A 17,361-nucleotide genomic window follows, 5' to 3' on the forward strand; every position below is an offset into this window, starting at 1 on the left:
CTCTAGTATACTTGCCTGGAGAATCCTCATGGACAGAGGAGCCTGGTGGGCTTCAGTCCATGGGGTCGCAAAGATTTGGACATGACTCAGCAACTAGGCACACAAACAGACACAGTGAGAAATGAAGGATTTACCTCCATGAAATAAATTATATCCTTGATAATGGATTTTACTTTGATAGAGCTATAACAACTTCTCTCTGGAAGCCTGTGCCAAACCAGGAAGCAGAGAGATAATGTTGGTCTTAGAGCTTGCCTCATCTTTCAGTTCAGTTCGGTTCAGTCGCTCAGTCATGTCCGACTCTTTGCGACCCCAGGGACTGCAGCACGCCAGGCCTCCCTGTCTGTCACTGACTCCTGGAGACTACTCAGGCTCATGTCCATTGATTCAGTGATGGCATCCAACCATCTCATCCTCTGTCGTCCCTTCTCTTCCCACCTTCAATCTTTACCAGCATCAGGGGCTTTTCAGATGAGTCAGTTCTTCACATCAGGTGGCCAAAGTATTGGATATTCAGCTTCAACATCAGTCCTTCCAATGAATACTCAGGACTGATCTTCTTTAGGACAGACTGGTTGGATCTCCTTGGAGTCCAGGGGACTCTCAAGAGTCTTCTCCAACACCACAGATCAAAAGCATCAGTTCTTTGGCACTCAGCTTTCTTTATAGTCCAACTCATACATGACTACTGGAAAAACCATAGCCTTAGCTAGATGGGCCTTTGTTGGCAAATTTAACGTCTCTGCTTTTTAATATGCAGTCTAGGTTGGTCATAACTTTTTTTCCAAAGAGCAAGCATCTTTTAATTTCATGGCTGCAGTCACCATCTGCAGTGATTTTGGAGCCCCCCAAAATAAAGTCTGCCACTGTTTCCACTGTTTCCCCATCTATTTGACATGAAGTGATGGGACCAGATGCCATGATCATAGTTTTCTGAATGTTGAGCGTTAAGCCAACGTTTTCACTCTTGTCTTTCACTTTCATCAAGAGGCTCTTTAGTTCTTCACTTTCTGCCATAAGGGTGGTGTCATCTGCATATCTGAGGTTATTGATATTTCTCCCAGCAACCTTGATTCCAGCTTGTGCTTCATCCAGCCCAGTGTTTCTGATGATGTACTCTGCATATAAGTTAAATAAGCAGGGTGATAATATACAGCCTTGACGTACTCCTTTTCCTGTTTGGAACCAGTCTGTTTTTTTACATCCAGTTCGAACTGTTGCTTCCTGACCTGCATACAGATTTCTCAAGAGGCAGGTCAGGTGGTCTGGTATTCCCATCTCTTTTAAGAATTTTCCACAGTTTGTTGTGATCCACACAATCAAAGGCTTTGGCATAGTCAATAAAACAGAAGTAGATGTTTTTCTGGAACTCTCTTGCTTTTTCAATGATCCAGTAAATGTTGGTAATTTGATCTCTGATTCCTCTGTCTTTTCTAAATCCAGCTTGAATATCTGGAAGTTCACGGTTCTTGTATTGTTGAAGCCTGGCTTGGAGAATTTTGAGTGTTACTCTGCTAGCATGTAAGATGAGTGCAATTGTGCAGTAGTTTGAGAATTCTTTGGCATTGCCTTTCTTGGGATTGAAAACTGACCTTTTCCAGTCCTGTGGCCACTGCTGCGTTTTCCAAATTTGCTGGCATATTGAGTGCAGCACTTTCACAGCATCGTCTTTCAGGATTTGAAATGGCTCAACTGGAATTCCATCATCTCCACTAGCTTTGTTCGTAGTGATGCTTCCTGAGGCCCATTGACTTCACATTCCACATTGTCTGGCTCTAGGTGAGTGACCATAGCATCATGATTATCTGGGTCATGAAGATCTTTTTTATATAGTTCTTCTGTGTATTCTTGCCACCTCTTCTTAATATCTTTTGCTTCTGTTAGGTCCATACCATTGCTGTCCTTTATTGAGCCCGTCTTTGCATGAAATGTTCCCTTGGTATGTCAGGTTTTCTTGAAGAGATCTCTAGTCTTTCCCATTCTATTGTTTTCCTCTATTTCTTTGCAGTGATCACTGAGGAAGACTTTCTTATCTCTCCTTGCTGTTCTTTGGAACTCTGCATTCAAATGGGTATATCTTTCCTTTTCTTTGCTTTTAGCTTCTCTTCTGTTCACAGCTATTTGTAAGGCCTCCTTAGACAGCCATCTTGCTTTTTTGGATTTCTTTTTCTTGGGGATGTTCTTGATCTCTGTCTCCTGTACAGTGTCATGAACCTCTGCCCATAGTTCATCAGGCACTCTATCAGATCTAGTACTTTAAATCTGTTTCTCACTTCCACTGTATAATCGTAAGGGATTTGATTTAGGTCATACCTGAATGGTCTAGTGGTTTTCCCTACTTCAATTTAAGTCTGATTTTGGCAATAAGGAATTTATTATCTGAGCCACAGTCATCTCCTGGTCTTGTTTTTGCTGACTGTATAGAGCTTCTCCACCTTTGGCTGCAAAGAATATAATCAGTCTGATTTCAGTGTTGACCATCTGGTGACGTACATGTGTAGAGTGTTCTCTTGTGTTGTTTGCTATGACCAGTGTGTTCTCTTAGCAAAACTGTTAGCCTTTGCCCTGCTTCATTTTGTACCCTAAGGCCAAATTTGCCTGTTACTCCAGGTGTTTCTTTACTTCCTACTTTTGCATTCCATTGCCTCATCTTTAGAGCATAGCAAAAAGGTATCTCTTTAAAGTAGAATCAGAAGGAAGTTTAAAGTTTTTGAGGTTTTGTTTGTGAAGTCGCTCAGTTATGTCCGACTATTTGCGATCCCATGGACTGTAGGCTCCTCTGTCCATGGGATTTTCTAGGAGATAGTACTGGAGTGGGTTGCCATTCCCTTCTCCAAGGGATCTTCCCGACCCAGGGATCGAACCCGGGTCTCCCACATTGCAGGCAGACGCTTTTACCGCCTGAGCCACCAGGGAAGTCTTTCATAGGTTTTGTTTGGGGACCTATGAAAAATTGGAGGGAAATCCTGAGGTAAAACATCTCTCATTTAATAGATTTTCTGAGGAGAAGGCAAACAAGTATTGACTATTTTGAGCTAATTGAACACTAAAGGAAACAGAACCTGGGTGTAAAATAGGTAGACTTAAGAGGCATCAAAGATAAAACAGTATTTAGGTTTGGTATTACTGGGAAGGAGGAAATGACTTTTCTCTTTATAGCTCTGAAGTCCTGAATGACTATACCCCCTGCCTCTGAGGTTTTCTGTTGGGAGGATAGGAATGTTAAAAGGATTAGTACAAAATTTAAGGAGTCTTCTAATATGTTTTGACTGTTGGTTTTAGTTCCTGTGAGCTTCTGGTGTTTGAAGCTCTTGTGCAAATTTGAGTAGAGTTTGGGATGGATCACTCTGGATTTGATGGGTTCAGTCCTGCTAATTCTGCCAGTATCGGTGGTGTTTTTGTCAATAAGAAGACTGGCACCTTGTTGAGATCTTCAGTTTGGGTTTTGTTTGGACACAAGTTTGCTGTGACTTCATTATGAAAAGAGGAGTCTTCTGGGATTTCAAGGGGGAGGCCATGAGGAGAATATTTCTCTGGCAGTTACATTTCTGTACTATTAAGGTAGCATATATGGTAGCACAGACAAGGAAGGAAGATTTGTGGTCAGATGTTCCTTGGATAGTTTTGGGCTAGGATTTGAGATCTGTCTGAGTTATTGGAGATAGCTACACTGGGTGGTTTCCTGACATTGAAGGGGAGGTTATATAACAGTCATAGGGGTAAAAGTTCGTATTATAGTGCCTATATCAATGATATATTTGCAAGGCTGTCCTTCACTGTTTAGAAAAATTTATCTTTGAATTTAAGGGTAAAGCCAGAAATTGGGGGCTTGATTTCCCCCTCAGAATACTCTGGTTAGTCACTCACTTGCTTTTTCTCTTTTATTTCCTAGGCAATGCAAGATACTTTATTTATTTATTTATTTTTTTAGTGCCCTGCTATTTATAGTATATTAATAGTATCTGTAAGTATATTAAGAGACTACTTTCTCCAGTATTTAATTTATTGGAGTTATTTATTTAGCATAGTTGTTACATGTGAAAGACATAATTTATTCTGAGCCTTATTCTGCTTTTTCCTAAGGCTCTTTCTAAGCATTGGAAGTCTGTCAGTGAGGCTGTTTACCCAATTTCTGCCTTAAAATCTTTTACAGAAAGTGAGGAGGGAGACATGATCATATCACTTTCAGAATCTACTCCTGAATGCTCTCTAAGGGTGATCAGTCTAAATTTGTAGTGGATTTTGAAATCTGTGGTGGATTTTAATCTTTCTTTGCTTATAGAACTGAATCAGAGCCCATTCTGTGTTCACAGAAAATTCTTTGTTGGTAGCTTCTGAAAGTCCTTTTCTAACTTCCTCTGATTTCAGCTGCAGTTGATGTAGTTTATGACACACGACCCCCAAATATGGCACCTTGGCATACTGAATATTTTAAGCTGAAGGAGTTTGAGAAAGGGGCAGAAACAGGAAAGTGATTCTGATTTTCTTCTCCTATTGTCCATCTTCCCTGAAACGGGTCATAAAATCGTCATGTGAGAGGTGCCCTCCCCATAGCTATAGGAAAAGACCATCCTTATCTCTGAAGACAGTCAGATTAAGATCCTAACAAACCAACCTTTGCTAAGTTTCCCCTGTCTACCACACTTGTTCATACTTCCTGCCATAGTCCTTCTCCACTCTTCTTCGAGCCTAGCATAAAAATACACAGGTCTAACTGTTTCTTTGGGTCTTGTCTTCATTTCCTCAAGAAGGCTCGCATGTCACGTATTAGATAAGTCTGTATGCTTTTTTTTTCCCGTTAATATATCTTGTCTGTTTTATTTTCAGACCCAAAGAGAGTTGAGAAAAACTTCCCTCCTCTACACAATCATGGGTTCGTAAGTCCACTTTAGGTTTTTCACACTGTGACTTTTCCATTCTTTTTTTTTTGCTCCTAAAGTTCCCTCTTATGTAGGAAGTAATTGGTATAGACATAGGGGCCCTGGATTATCAATTCCTAAAACTATTTTAAATTCCTCTGCATATATCTCCAAAACTTGTTTAGACCTTAGAAAGTATATAGCCATGGCTCTCAGCCCAGAATGAGACCAGATCTAAAAATTCACCTTAAGGAGTTTTCCCCTCTTCTGCAGGAAGATTAAGTTTAAGAGGTACAGAGCTTCTGAGGCTTCTGGCCAGCTTGAGGGGGTCGGGAAAGGGGGACAGAGGGAGAGATGGTGCAGAAGGAAATTGAACACAGAATGAGGGAAGGAGTAAAAGGCAAAAGGATGAGGGAAGGAGTAAAAGGCAAAAGGACTTTGTATTTGAATGTGATTTGGGAGGATCGAAAGAGAGAGATTGTTTTCTTCTGCATTTTTCTTTTACCTTGGTCAAGGAATCTTTTAAGGAAATAGTTTTGGAATCTGAATTTCTTTTAGCAAACCAGCGGGTATTTGAGATTTGCTTCCTTTTTGTTCTAAAGTGTCTCTTGAATGATCAGTTGTGTTATATATGTGTATTGCTTTATTTTCTTGCTCAGGCACTTCTAATGGTCACTCAGTGCCTACAGATCAGTGCCTAACATTTGGCACATTCATAGTGTCATCTTAAGGTTTATGAAATTTTCATAGTGTGTGTTTTTTTAGATGTACTCTTTACGCGTTCTGTTTTAAACTTTTCTCTGTTGAAAAAGACGTCTTTCATTGCTTCCTGGATCCTATCCCACTAAGTTATGGTGCCTATTAAATTATACATATTTCATGTTGTTTTCTAAGGCCACATTTTTGTTAAACATTTTATTGGGGTAATAATCATAGGAGATCAGTAGTATTGTTTTCGATCACTTTTTAATTACTGTATTTTCTTCTGGAGATTTTCTTTTTCAGTACTGATGGTGTTTAGTAATAACAAGTTCATGATTTTTTTTTTTTTTAACATGAGCTTTTCTTCTTTCAAGCCAAATTTCATCTAAAAGCTTTCCTGTTCAGATTGTAAAACCTCCTGTGCAATACATTTTTTCCAGACTTTGTGATGTATATAATTTCTTCCTGCTATCTTCATAGCCAGTTGTTAGTCATAAATAGAAATACTATGTGTTATCAGTCATTATTTTCTTAGAAGTTTAAGGTGTCAGAGAAAGAATCTAGGTTACTTTTGGCATCACATTTTATCCTTTATCAAATTAGAAGAAATGGATATGATGAATGTTAGATGTGGACATCTCCATATCCTGTACCTTTCAATTAGCTATATTAGATTCTCTTTCCCTCTTCAGAGGGTACACATCCTAGTATTATTTGTCTCTTACTCATAGTAAAAGAACTACTAAAATCTGTTGCCTTTTACTTTTGTAGCTGGAAAGCCCCTTCAGAAGGCCTTTATTTATTCTCCATCCCTAAACTCACAGGGTCAAATCTGGTGTGTAGATAGTTTTGATCAGCATATTGGTTAAAAATTTTTTGAACTGGAATGCCTTTAGGGCTGCCCCATCCTTCCCTACGATATTACACATTCAGAAAGGTTTATTCCCTTTCTTAGTCTTGTTTGTCCTGTTCCTTCATTGACTCTGGAAACTTGCTTTAAATTAACTCCATCTTGTAATTTTATTGGCTCTGCATTTTATTTCTATGTTATTGCTTTCCTTCTGTCACAGAACCCTTAGTTTTTTCTAAGAAACCACAACTTATGTTATTAAGTACTTTTGTCTCAGTAACATTTTAAAGTATATCAAAGCATGATTGATGGATGCTGTAGGTAGGTAGTATAAGCAGGACTCTTTCTTCACTCAGAGTCTCAGGGCAGTCATTTTTCTGAGAGTTTACGCCTCCTCTCTCCAGTTTTAACAATAGTCCTCTGTGGTCCTGGAAAATATTTGTTTCCAGTTCTTATTTGCCATTATGCTGATGGTTGAATTCATGTTTCAGTAAAAGTGCTCTATTGGGAGCCTGTGTGTAGTACTAGCAATCCTTAGTAAATACAGCACATCAATTTAGTAAGAGCAGCACATTGATTTCTGCATTATAATTTCCCACAGTATTTAACCCTATCTCCTGGCCTTGTTATTTTGCTTTTTAATACTCTGTGTACTCTGTGTTGATGGTATCATATTTCAGATTCTTATTACAAAATTTCTTCTTTGGGGAGTGGAATTTTAGCTAAGTGAATAGGAACTTTCATAGTGGTCCAGTGGTTAAGACTCCATGATTCTACTGCAGGGGGTGCAGGTTTGTTCCCTAGTTGGGGAAGTAAGATGCTGCATGGAGCAGCCAAAAAAACCTGAAGGCTTTACCTGCATGAATTAAGAATTTAAAGTAGATATAGATTATCCCTCAGCTATATAGAATTGCTTAAACTAAAATAACATTTTAATGCCATGTAGAAATACTTAAGGAACTTAACTGTGTCTATGAGTATAATGCAAATGTTAACTGAAAACATTTTTAAGCCTTTGTATGGGTTATTTTTCAATTTATTTTTGTTTTTTGCAGTCTTATTTTCTTTTTTTTTTCTTTTTCTTTTTTTTTCTTATTTTCTATTCCTAATTTTTTTTGGCATAATGGTCACCATACCTTTATTTACCTAACAGTCAGGTTTTCATTATTGAACTTTAAAATTTATATATATATATATATATATCTTAATTTATCCCAATAAGATGATAAGAAATCATTTAAAATCTAAGACTTCTTTAAAAATTTTTTAAAACTATAAAACCTATAATTTTTTCCCAAAATTGGTTCCGCTAATGGAAATTTTCTAATAAACAAAATATCAGTATCTTTTGAAACTTTATTTAACTTTAACTGCATCAGCCTTTCTTTTTTGGAGTGGGGAAGTTTGTATTTATTTGGTATACTATGTTTCTGCATATCAAATTCATGTTTGAATTATGTGAAAACAAATCATTTAAATAATGAGTTTGTTTTTTTTTTTCCATTGGGGAGGATTTTTGATTTCTGAAGCTTTCTTATCGCAAGGAATTCTGAACATGCAGGATTTGAACTTTCTCGTGTAATAATTGTTCTACTGGAAAACCCTTTCCTGTTCCTGGCTTGGGTTAGTGTTTAGCTGTATTTTTAGTAACAGTCCTAACTCAGAGGCTGTGTAAGCACTGAGCGAGGATGGAGTCACAGGGTAAACTGGGCTTGCTTCCCACAGGGAGGGCTGGGAGTTGGGCAGGAAGGAAGGCCTGTTTGTCAGTGCGACTATGTCTGAGTAGGCAGCAGGCGACACAATGTCTCCCTTGTACAAAGTAACTCTCTTAGTGAGTGCTCAGATATGTGAGGAAAAAGTGTTTGGGTAAGTGAAGGAGAAGCCTGGGGTATTTCAAAGAGATTCTTTTCATGTTTTTGTGGCATTTGGATTTCAGGGAGTGTACTATTTGTTGCAGCAAAGTACTGGCTTTGTTTTCTGTGGCATTTTAGAATTTTTGAACAAGCTCTACTATCGGCAGTTTGGAACGTTTTACTTTCTAAAACTGTGAGCTTAATTTAAAAAATACGATTTGTTTTGATGAAAAGTTAATTTGTACTTCTTGAAATCAGTAAAAAATTAACTGTGGCTTTCATTTTTAGGAATGAGTTCTTTCCCAGACTTAAAATCTACTTTTTATTGTCATTTTCATTCTGAAGTCTGAGCCAACTACTGATAATGATGAAAACCACTTAGAGCTGATTACTGGTGTTTAAAATGTATAATGTTGATTTCAAGGATAATTTGCTTGTTTTAAAACAGTGGGGCTGTTGATACTTCAGTGACTGTGATAAAAAATTTTTTAAAATTTACTCCAGTTTGAATAATATAAAGTTCAGTTTTTAACAAAAGAACTAGTCATTTTTCTTATGGAAATCCTGATTTTTTTTGTGGTCAGCTAACATAAATGGCTGTTATTTTTAGAATACCGCTTTTATATTTTCAGCAACCTTTAATTATCAAACTATAAGTAGTTAATGTTTATAGAGTGTATGTACATGTTTCTAGTGTTTTGCTTTTGGATTTGTCTAGTGGAGTGTGACAATATGAACCGCTTTGACCGATCAGACAGAAATGTTCGACAGTCTCAAGAAGGATTTTGGAAAAGGCCACCCCAGAGGTGGAGTGGACAGGAACATTACCACCTTAGCCATCCTGACCACTATCATCACCATGGAAAAAGTGACTTGAGCAGGTGAGTCTAATTTAAAATATGTTTTCTCTCTTAAATAGTTTTGAATCGTATTTACCCCCAACCTCTCAGAACTGTTTTTTGCCTTTATTTTTAGAGGCACCGAAAAACATTTCAGGTTATGTGTGGTATTAATTGGAATAATATGTTTTGGCCTAAATCTTTTCTTCTTAGCTTTATCATGAATATAATTATCTATGTCTGCTGTTTGAACTTTAAAGTTTGGTGTTATTGTCTGGTTCTCATTTGGAAATGATCAGGTGTTTACTTTGTTAAAGTTTATTATGTTTCAGATATTAATGTGTGAAATTAATGCCAAGTGATTTGTCTTCTTTTGTTCATACAATAAATTGAAATTTAAAAATTCCTCAAATATGATGCTAGAATTCTTTTTCTTTTGAAGTGTAATGTAGTCTTTAATTTGGCCAGACCTAATGTATAATGTGACTATGTAGTCATTCAAAGCTGGGATCACACTCTGGCCTGGTACACTGTAGTTTTGTCAGCTTAGATAATTTTTTAACCTCTCTCTACTTCAGTTTACCATCTGTAAAGCATACTTAATAATACCTTTCTCTCAGGCTTAAGGATCAGGAATAAATGTGCCTGGAGTGGTGTCTGACTTACTATAGGCGCCCAATGGCAGTTATTAATTCTTTTCCTTTTTATTCTTTCATCTCATTCCCCTAGGGACTTAAAGTGCTTTTGGAGCACATTATTAATACAAATAGTAAATTTGGGATAAAGAAATAGTGGAAAGGGGGAAATGTGAGGTACTGTAGAGTTCTTGAAGAAAGAAAGAAATTTGTCTCTAAGATTCCTTATAGCAAAAGAAAAGAGCAAAAAGCAAAGAACAAAACTTGATCCATTACAAGATTTATAATGTACACGGATAAAGGATATGTTTCTCAGTTGATCTGCTTTTATGAGACAGAAACCTATAAGGGATTGCTTTGCATGAGTTCTTAAAAGGAGAACACCTTGTGATGTAGTGGAAAGGTCTCAGACAGAATCCCGAAGTAGAATTAATGATAAATCCCTTAAATCTTTAATTCCTTAAGTTAATGATAAATTCCATAAATGAAAAATCCTTTTTTATTTGTGTTCTTCAGTCCATGCTACAAAGAACTCTAGACTGAGAAAAGGAGTTCTACAAGTGAATCATTGGAGTTCTGCAATGAACTCCAACTAAAGTTCCTTCTTTAGTTGGTAAAGTCTGATGCCAGGATGAAATTTATAGAGTACCTGGAAGAATATATGTAGTACATATCCTCCCAGACATTATTTTGGCTGTTCTGTTCCTTACATCTGGGCTTTTGATAAGTAATGGACATCAGAGAGTTGGTACTATCAGACAAGAATCTGATGTAAAGATAGTCTTCATTGCTAATGATGATGATGCTTCCTTCATCTTTGATGATTGGTTTGTAAGGAGGTAAATTTAAGGCTAACTTAGGAAAATTTAGAAGCCTACCTAAAATGTGAACCTTGCTTACAAGATAAGGTTTATTCAACCATTTAACAAGTATTTATTGAGAACCTGTATGTTGAGTTCTGTGCTAAACTGTTAAGCTGGAATGAATTTGGAGATGGTATGAGAGGTGAAAGCTGTAGATTGGTAATGGCTACTTGAGCATTGGTTTGAGAAGGATAAAACAAATTACGCAGTGTGTGAGCTTAGTTGGAATCATTGCAGTTATCAGGTTGATAGAAGATTTTTGTGCCTTTTCCATCCCATAAAAAGATGAGTAGTAAATATCTCCTGCTGCCAGGGTGTTTAGAGTATGGGAGAGAGAGGTACATAGATAGTTACAATGCGGTAGTACGGTGTAATGGTGATAAGTGCCTTGAAGTAATGTATACAGGACTCCAGGAGCATGCAATTTTTTGCTTAGGATATTGGTATATCAAGAAAGTTACTGTTGAACTGATTACTTGACTGTAGCAATTGCAGAGGATTAGTTTCTATATAGGGGCTTCCCAGGTGGTGCTCGGAGAAGGCAATGGCACCCCACTCCAGTACTCTTGCCTGGAAAATCCCATGGATGGAGGAGCCTGGTAGGCTGCAGTCTGTGGGGTTGCTAAGAGTTGGACACGACTGAGTGACTTCACTTTCACTTTTCACTTTCATGCATTGGAGAAGGAAATGGCAATCCACTCCAGTTTTCTTGCCTGGAGAATCCCAGGGACGGGGGAGCCTGGTGGGCTGCCGTCTACAGGGTCGCACAGAGTCGGACACGACTAAAGCGACTTGGCAGCAGCAGCAGGTGGTGCTAGTGATAAAGAACCCGCCTGCCAATGCAAGAGACATAAGAGACCATGGCTTTGATCCCTGGGTTGGGAAGATCACCTGGAGGAGGGCATGGCAGCCTACTCCAGTATTCTTGCCTGGAGAATCCCTTGGACACAGGATCCTGGCAGGCTACAGTCCATAGGATTGCAAAGAGTCAGACACAACTGAAGCGGCTTAACATGCACACAATGCAGTTTCTATATAAGGATGAGTATTCAGATGGAAAAAATAATGTGTACAAAGCCATGTATGAAACACTATGGCATTTTCAGGGAACTACTCTTAGGTTCATAGCTGAATTGGTAGGTCATTTGGAGGAGTGAATAAATGTGATCTCTAACTATAGATAGCAAAAACTATCCATGTATTTTAAGATAAAGGGTGACAAGTTTCAACTTTGTGAGACTGTTAATAAGAATGTCCAAAATGGAATCAAGTACCTGGAGACAGCAATCTCTGTCCTTGGGAATGATCAAGCTGTGACTGATTATTTATCTGTCAGAAAAGTTAAACATTTTTCAAAAACTGTATTCCTGGATGTCAATAGGTGTAGAAAAGAGAACCTTTAATCAGATGACTATAGGAAGGACAAGTTAAATGATGATTTTTTTTTTTAATAGTAGACTCCAGTGCCTTTAATATATAATGATAGCACTGTGATGTTGCAAAAAGTGGTAAAGAAAAATATGGAGCCATTTCCCAAAACACATGACAACAAATCCCTTCTCCGCAGTGTACTTTGAGGTACTAGTGATTTGTGGGTCATCCACACTCTCGAGTCTGAATGAGGAGAGAGAAATGCATAATACTGTTGACGGTTGCTGATTTGACTTAGGGCAGAACTTCCCAACAAGTGAATTGACACACACTGGTTTGTTGCGACTAGTTATAAGTTAACTAGCTTATTGATTGATCCCTTCAGGCTTTTGGGTAGCTGTGTGAGGTTTAGGACTCTTAGATTTCTTAGAGTCAGTTATGAGGTGGGTGGTAGAGAAAAAAACCTCATCCAAGATAAGCCTTATTCGAGCAAACCTTAGAACTATTCTTTTCTTTCTACACCTTGATTTAAAATATTTGGATGTGCTAACCCCAGGGCCTTTTAATATATAACATGTGTAAAAGTTCCTCTTCCCATTCTTTGACTTCTTAAATGTTGCTGGTTCCCTTTCTTGTCTGTCCTTCAATTCTCATCATTGTCATAGTTAATTATAGGATTATGTTGTATCTGTAACTCAGGGGACTGGTGGTTCAGAACCACTCATCTACTTTCTCTGTATTTTTGTCAGTACTGCTTTCTCTTTTCACCTTACCTAACCTGTTATTCCTTTTTTTCTCTCCAGACCTCCCCTTTTCCCTACAGTTTTACTAGCCAAATGAAATTCTCTTACATCTTAATAAACCCACATCCTTGACCTCTTCCCCTACATTTTCCTGATTGTAACTTTTTCCCGAGTGTACTAATTCCTCAGTAGCATTCTTAGATGAAGGATTCTTATTTTCTAGTCACTCTAGAACTGTTCTGTTTAGGGGTGAGGTTTTGTTTCCATTCCTCATCTTCACTTCTGAATTAAGTGTTCTTAAACCTCTTTCCTTTGACACTTAGGGCATGTGTCTTTATCAGCTTCTCCTTAATGGTCCCATTCCCTAGCTCACAAAAATCTTGGCCCTGGGCTCACTTTCCCTTTATATTGTAAGTTTTGCTACAGCTCTAAATGTAGCCTCCAGTGTTCCTGTACACAATTCATTTAAACTTCTGGCTCCCTAGTCCCTCTTAAATTAATATGTAAAATCTGTCATCTGAGAATGCAGATAGTTTTACCTTTTTCTTTCCTGTCTGGATACTCCCTCCCCCTCCATCCCCCGGCCCCACATGATTGCTGTGGCCGGAACCTCTAGTACAAGTTGAATGATAAGAGCAGTCATCTGTGTCTTGTTTCTGATCGTAGGATGAAAGCATTTAATCTTTTACTGTTAAATACGATGTTCACTGTGGGTTTTCGTAGATGGTCCTTATCAGATTGAGGAAGTTCCCATCTGTTCATATTTTGTTGAGTGTTTTTTAGTCATGAAAGGGTATTCGATTTTGTCAAATGCTACTGCTGCGTCTTTTGATATAATTATTTTTCCTTTCATGCTGTTAATGTGATGTATGCTTTTGATTGATCTTCAGATGTTGTACTAACCTTATATTTCTCAAATATATCCCACTTGGTCATGATATCCTTTTAGATGTTGCTAGATTCAGCTTGCTAAGTATTTTGTTGAGGATTTTCTATATACATTCATAACAAATATTTGTAGTTTTCTTGAGATTTTTTTGTGTTTTTCATATTATCACACAAATTGAATTGGGAAATGTTTCTCTCATTTATATTTTTGGAAGAGTTTGTGAAGGAGTTTTGTTAACTCTTCATTTAATGTTTTGTAGAATTAACTGTTGAGGTTATTTGGGCCTGGTACTTTTTTTTTTGCAGTGAGTGTTTTGATTACTAATTTAACCTCTTAGATGTTCCGTGGATGTCTGTTAGGTTTTCTTAGTTTGTAGTGTTGTTCACGTCTTCTGTTTCTTTGTTGACCTTCTTAGTTGTTTTATCTGTTAATGAGGAGGAAACATTAAAGTCTCCAACTTAAGTATATCTTGTAGGGAAGGTTTGATGGCAACAAATTCACTTAGGTTGTTATCTGGGGATGTTATAGTTTGTCTTTAATTTTAAAGGATAGTTTTGCTGCATATAGGATTCTTGGTTAACAGTCTTTCTTTTATAACTCCTATGCTTTCTGTTGAAAAATCAGCTGTTAATCTTATTGAGCATGTCTTTTAACGCAATAAAATAACTTTTTTTCTTGTTGTGTTCAGGATTCTTACTTTTTATTTGGCTCTTGTTGGTTTGAATATGATGTGTCTCTTTTTTAGTTTATCACATTCGGGAACTAATGATTAGAAAGCAGTTTCCTTAAATGCCTTGCACCAATAAGTTTCCCAGCCTTTTCCAAGGGGCTGTGTGTGTGTGTGTGTATTCAGGGATCCCTTCAACAACCTGATAAGCAGTTTGCAATACTGCCTTAGCCTTTATTTCCTTTTTGTTCAGAGGCTCAGCATCAGCCAAAGGTGAGGGATTAAGACCTTCTTAGGTATTTCCTTGACTTCCACACGTGTATGGCCCTCTCTGTACCCAGGAATATGTTAGAGCTTTCCAAAGTTTCTTGTGGACATGTGATTCCACAGGTTTTTCCTTTTAACTTTTTCACTTTCTTCTTTGTCCCAACTGGTATTGCCATCTCAGGCAGCTGAGGTTTTTAAACCATTGTTACTAGTTTTCTTTTCTTTTCTCTTTTAAAACATATTAGAGTTAAGGCTGTTCCCACTGAGGGAGCTCTGAATCAGGTCAAATAAAACAACTGCTGAGAGTGGACCTTTTCTAGGGAGGTGCCATTTAGGTCAAATAGTAACACTTCTGTGGAAATGGTGGGGCTAGGAGAGTTCCAAGCCAGTTTCCCTCCCATCTCACCTTTAGAGATTGCTGAATGTCACAGCTACTGCACTTGTAAAGCTGTTGCTTTTCAAGCAGCCACAGAGCTAGGAAGATAGACAAGGAAATAGAATAAATTAAATGTCACAGAGTTTGTTCTCAGGAAAGTCAGTTGGTTTTCTTCAGTAAGTGCTTTTTAGTTGAGTTGATTTGGTTGTTTCTAGAGTTCTGAAAAAGTTGATTTTGCCAAATTTGCCGGTGTTCTGGATAACTCAAATGGTAAAGAATCTGTCTGCAATGTGGGAGACCTGTGTTCAATCACTGAGTTGGGAAGATCCCCTGGAGAATGGCATGTCGACTCACTCCAGTATTCTTGCCTGGAGAATTCCATGGACAGAGGAGCCTGGAGGGCTACAGTCCTTGGATTTGCAAAGAGTTGTACACGACTGAGTGATTAATACACACACACTCTTAGAGTTTCTATGTAGCAGTGGATTTTTGGAGATCTTTGATTATGCCATTCTGTAAGTACTTCCTTCTTTTCCTTTTGTCATGACTGTTCAAAAAAAAATTAATGACCTTTATTTTTTAGAGCAGGTGTAGGTTTAGAAATTTTTGGCAGAAGGTACAGAATTCTTATATATTCCCTTAACTCTTATACACAGTTTCTCTATTATTAACATCTTGGATTAATGGGGAATATTTGTTGTAATTAATGAGTTAATATTGACACATTATTATTAACTAAAATTTATAGTTTACATTCAGTTCAGTTCAGTCGCTCAGTCGTGCCGACTCTGCAACCCCATGAATCGCAGTGTGCCAGGCCTCCCTGTCCATCACCAACTCCCGGAGCTTACCCAAACTCATGTCCATCAAATCGGTGATGCCATCCAGCCATCTCATCCTCTGTTGTCCCTTCTCCTCCTGCCCCCAATCCCTCCCAGCATCAGGGTCTTTTTCAATGAGTTAACTCTTCGCATGAGGAGGCCAAAGGATTCACTTAAAATGCTTTGAACCAGTAAGTTGTGTGTACATTCTATGGACTGACAAATGCATAATGGTATGTATCTACTGTTACTGTATCATATGGAATAATTTCAGTGTCCTCGAAATCCTCCATCCTCCATCTATTCATCCTTTTCTTCTCCTCTCTACCCCTGCCCCCCCGCACCCCCCCCCCCCCGGAAACATTCTTGACAAACAGTGAAACTGATCTTTTTACTGTCTCCATAGCTTTGCCTTTTAAACAGAATGCCGTTCAGTTGGAAACAGGATGTAGCCTTTTCAGATCAGCTGCTTTTAGCAGTACATATTGGAGGTTCCTCCATGTCTTCCTGTGGCTTTATCTCATGTAAGAGCAGTCATTTCTCTTTATCACTAAGTAAGAGTCCATTGTATGGATGAACTAAAATGGACTCTTATGTAATGATGAAGAACCCACCTACCAGTGAAGGTAGACATAAGAGATGTGGATTCGATTCCTGGGTCGCTAAAATCCCCTGGATCAGGGCCAGACAACCCACTTCGGTATTCTTGCTTGGAGAATCCCATGGATAGAGGAGCCTGGCAGGCTGCAGTCCATAGGGTTGTGAGGAGTTGGACACAACTGAAGTGACTTAGCACACTCGCACACGCACATATGGATGAACTACAATTTGTTTATCCATTTACCTACTGAAGGACGTCTTGATTGCTTCCGAATTTGGTAATTGTGAATAAAGCTGCTCTAAACATTTGTGTGGGTAATTATTCAGCTCATTTTGGTAAATATTAAGAAACATGATTGTGGCATTATATTGTAAGAGTATATTTAGTTTGGGGTTCCCAGATGGTGCTTGTGGTAAATAACCTGCCTGCCAATACAGGAGATAGAAGAGACCAGGGTTTGATCCCTGGGTCCGGAAGATCCCCTGGAGGGGAGGGCATGGCAGTCCACTCAGTATTCTGGTCTGGAGAATCCCATGGACAGAGGAGCCTGGCAGGCTGTAGTCCATAGGGTCGCACAGAGTCGGACTCAACTGACGCGACTTAGCATGAATACACATATGCATACATGTTTAATTTGGTAAGAAATTGCCTTGGTTGTACATTTGCTTTTCTTCCAGCAATGAGTAGGAGCTCCTATTGGTACATACCCTTGTCAGCATTTGGTGTTGTGGGTTTTGATCATTCTGATAGGTGTTCAGTGACATTTCATTGTTATTTTAATTTGCAGTTCTCTAATGGTATGATTTTGGGCATTTTTTCATATACTTATTGGCTATATATGTGTTTTGTCTTAGTGAGATGTCCGTTTAGATCTTTTGCTCATTCTTAAAATTGGGTTATCTGTTTTCTTGTTGAACTTTAGGAGTTCTTTATATATTTTACATACCAATCCTCTGTCAGGTACATTTATTACAAATATTTTCTCCAGTCTGTGTTTTGCATCTTCATTCTGATAATGATATTTT

The 17,361-nt window shown here is 38.1% G+C and overlaps 1 protein-coding gene across 5 annotated transcripts in view; it reads left to right on the top strand.

Moving 5' to 3' along the window:
- CCSER2 (coiled-coil serine rich protein 2) overlaps positions 1-17,361 on the top strand; it is a 166,993-nt gene that overhangs the window by 72,866 nt on the left and 76,766 nt on the right. For 4 of the 5 annotated variants that reach the window (XR_010661532.1, XM_065922727.1, XM_065922728.1 and 1 more), the window contains exon 5: positions 8,983-9,145. Coding sequence is in view for 4 of the 5 variants with exons in the window: in XM_065922727.1 (XP_065778799.1) it covers positions 8,983-9,145 (163 nt within the window). In the remaining variant the exon portion in view is untranslated. Of the gene's footprint in view, positions 1-8,156; positions 8,278-8,982; positions 9,146-17,361 lie in introns of those variants that run through there. The other variant, XM_065922730.1, reaches the window with a different exon arrangement.

This window comes from Muntiacus reevesi, chromosome 2, assembly GCF_963930625.1.
Source record: "Muntiacus reevesi chromosome 2, mMunRee1.1, whole genome shotgun sequence".
Lineage (NCBI taxonomy): Eukaryota > Metazoa > Chordata > Mammalia > Artiodactyla > Cervidae > Muntiacus > Muntiacus reevesi.